This window comes from Corvus kubaryi, unplaced genomic scaffold (genome assembly GCF_017639235.1).
Source record: "Corvus kubaryi isolate FWS band 111438036 unplaced genomic scaffold, C.kubaryi_AGA036_p1.0 35466, whole genome shotgun sequence".
Classification (NCBI taxonomy): Eukaryota; Metazoa; Chordata; class Aves; order Passeriformes; family Corvidae; genus Corvus; species Corvus kubaryi.
In genome coordinates this window covers 6,561-9,986 of record NW_024580780.1, presented here as the reverse complement: position 1 = coordinate 9,986, position 3,426 = coordinate 6,561, and the positions used below count along the sequence as shown (strand labels likewise).

General features: G+C 36.0%; 1 protein-coding gene across 1 annotated transcript in view; it reads right to left on the bottom strand.

Annotated features, from left to right (window-relative positions):
- The window catches only part of LOC121660424 (zinc finger protein 638-like), a 16,477-nt gene that overhangs the window by 6,528 nt on the left and 6,523 nt on the right, over window positions 1-3,426 (bottom strand). The window contains exon 3 of the mRNA XM_042019780.1: window positions 2,207-2,256. Within this exon, the coding sequence (XP_041875714.1) occupies window positions 2,207-2,256 (50 nt within the window). The remainder of the gene's footprint in view (window positions 1-2,206; window positions 2,257-3,426) is intronic.

Genomic DNA, 3,426 nt, shown 5'->3' with positions numbered 1-3,426 from the left:
CCATAAAAATAATTTATAGTTTATTTATTACTTATTTAAAGAAATAAGAATTTGAATTATTATTAGTTATTTAAATATTACGTTTTTATTTAAATAATTTTATTTAATAATATTTAAAGAAATAATTTTATTTAATAATAATAGAATATTTAATTTACTTATTATATAATAAAAGTATCATATAAATATAAATATTATACAGTAAAATTATTTATTTATTATTGATTTACATGTTATATTTAGGTAATTAAATTATATTTTTAAAATATATATTACTATAATTATATATTTTAAATTACATCTTTTATTATACAATAATTTCAATCATTATCTATTTAAATATTACATTTATATCTAAATAGTAATTTAAATAATAAGATAATGATTTTATTTTTCTATATTTATTTATTTACTCTATAATGAAATTATTATATAAATATAAATATTATCTAATAAAATTATTTATTTGTTTTTATTTAAATGTTATATTAATGTAATTAAAATTATATATTCAAAATATATATTATTGTAGTATCTTAAATTATATATTTTATTATACAACAATAATTTAAATTATTCTTCATTTAAATATATTGATTTAAAAATAATACTTTAAATAATGATAGAATAATTTAATTATCTAATAAAATTATTCTATAAATATAAATCTTTATTATATAATAAAATTATCTATTTGCTTATTTATTTAAATATTATATATGTAATCTATATTATATATTTTAAACATATATTATTATAATTACATATTTTAAATTATATCTTTTATTATATAATAATTTAAGTTATTATTTATTCATTATTTAGTTAAACATATTTATATTTAAACAGTAATAATTTAAATAATAAAACATTTTAAAATTCATTATATAATATAAATATATTTAAACAAATATCTATAATTAATACATATTTAAATATAAATGTAAAATATAAGTTATAGTTTAGAAGTCTAATATTTAAACAAATCATAAATTAGCAAATAATAATTTTAATTAAAAGAATACAATAATTTTATTAATTGATTATATAAATATTTATATTGTAATAGAAAGGTTAAGATTTCTATTATTATCCAATATAAATATTATATAGATAAATTATTATTAATAAATATGAACAAAACTAATGAAATTATTAATAAAATAATCATTAGTAGTATTATTTTTAAAGTGTTTTCCGCTTCTTACGAAACCGTAACTGGAAGAATTCTGTGGGAAACGTGTGGAGCAGGGCAAAATGTCCCTTTTCCATCTGCTCAGGAGCTGGGATCCATGGAAAAGCCCCTTTTTCAGGAGGAATTAAAGCCCAGCCCTCCGGAATCAAAGAGCGAGCGATTCATTGCTTCCATTAATTTGGGAATGAACGCTCCCAAAATTCCACGAGCAGCCTCATGGGATAAGGAACGACAACGAAAGCATCGGGATCTGGGGATGGAAAGCTTTTCCCTAATGGAATTCCTTCAGGTTTAGGAAAATGATGACAATTTTGGGGGTTTTATCACCAAAACTCAGCCGGGAATTTGGGCTGGAATCCCAGAAAAAAGGGATTTTTAAATATTTAATTCAGAAGAACCTTATAAACCTCTAGAATTCCTAAAGCAAAGCAGAAATCCAGAGCGAAACTCGCAAGGAAAACCCCAGGGACAGAAAATTCCCGACAAGCAGCGTCCCTAAAACAGTCGGGAATGGCACAAACCCAACGGATTTTGGGATTCTGGGATTAAAGAGCAGCTGAACATTCCCAGGAATCCCCTCAGGACCTGCAGCACCAAGTGAGGGTGGAGTTAAAAAGGGAAACAAGGAATTCTCTGGGAATTCAGCAGCTGGGAAGAGGAATTCCAGAGGCAGGGAGAGAGGGAAGAGCTGCAGGATGGAATTCACGCCCCGGCAGCGCGAGGAGCCCCACGCACCTGCCAGGACCTGAGCAGAGGAGTAAAACACGGGAAACTCCACGGAAATGAGGATTTCCCCCCGTTTTTCCATGGGTTTTTTTAACGAATCCCAAATATTTTGGCTCGGCAGGGATGCAGAGCACAGGGATTGGGAAGGAGGAGCAGCAGGACCCAGCTGGAGGAAGGAGCTCATGGAGCTGGGCCAGAGGGAGGCTCAGCAGCCCCCGATGGTGGATGAACATTCCAAGAGGGAAAGGAACGGATCCAATTCCCAAAAATCCTCGCAGGCCATACCTTCCTCTGCTCCCTTCCTCTCTCTTCACTTCCCTTTTCCCAACTTCAGCCTGGAAAAGAAAAGCCAGGGTCGGGATTTGCCAATTCCACAGGGATCAGCACTGGATTCCCACATCCCACCAACCCCAAAGGGAGGCACCAGGGAGACGAAATTCCAGAAAATTGTTCCAAATCCTATTCCCAGGATGAGAATTCCAACCTTAAATGTTCATCCCTGCCTCAGAACCGCCGGGGTTTGGAGCAGGATGGGTTTGGGATGGTTTGGGATGGTTTGGGATAGAGGGAGGAGGATCAGCTGTGGGGCTGGGATGGGTTTGGGATGGTTTGGGATGGATTTGGGATGGGTTTGGGATAGAGGGAGCAGGATCAGCTGTGGGTTTGGGATGGGTTTGGGATGGTTTGGGATGGTTTGGGATGGGTTTGGGATGGGTTTGGGATGGGTTTGGGATGGGTTTGGGATGGGTTTGGGATAGATTTGGGATGGTTTGGGATGGGTTTGGGATGGGTTTGGGGCACAGGGATGTGGATTCTTTTCCCAGACAGCTCCTCCTTCCCTGTGCTGGGGAGGGTGTGGATGGCTCAGGGCTTGGCACAGAGTTGAGCTCTTGGATCTGCAGCTCCCTCTCCTTCCCCTCCTCTTTTCCTTCTCCATCTCCTCCTCCTCTTCCTCCTTCTCCTCTCCTTTTCCTTCTCCTCCTTCCCCTCCTCTTTCTCTTCCTCCTCCCACTTCTCTTCCTCCTTTCTCCTTATTTCTCCTCTTCCTCCTCCAATTCCTCTTCCTTTCTCCTCCTATTCCTCTTCCTCCTCCTCCTATTTCCCTTCCCTTCTTCCTCTTCCTCCTCTTTCTCTTCCTCCCTTCTCCTTCTGCTTCTCCTCCTCCTCCTCCTCTCTTCCTTCTCCTCCTTTTCTCTTCCTCTTCCTCCTCCATTTATTTTCTCCTCCTCCTCTTATTCCTCCTCTTCCTCCTCCTCCTATTCCTTATTCCTCCTCCTCCTCCTCTCCCTCATTACTGCCATAATTAACACCAGCATTAAGAAAACAGCCCCGTGCCCTCCCTAAAACAAATCACATCCCAAACCCCCACTCCCTATCCCTGAAATCCATCAATTCCTTACAAACCCCATCCCTATCCCTAAAATCCAACCATTCCCTATAATCCCCACTCCCTAAAATCCAACCATTCCCTATAACCCCAATCCCTAAAATCCAACCATTCCCTA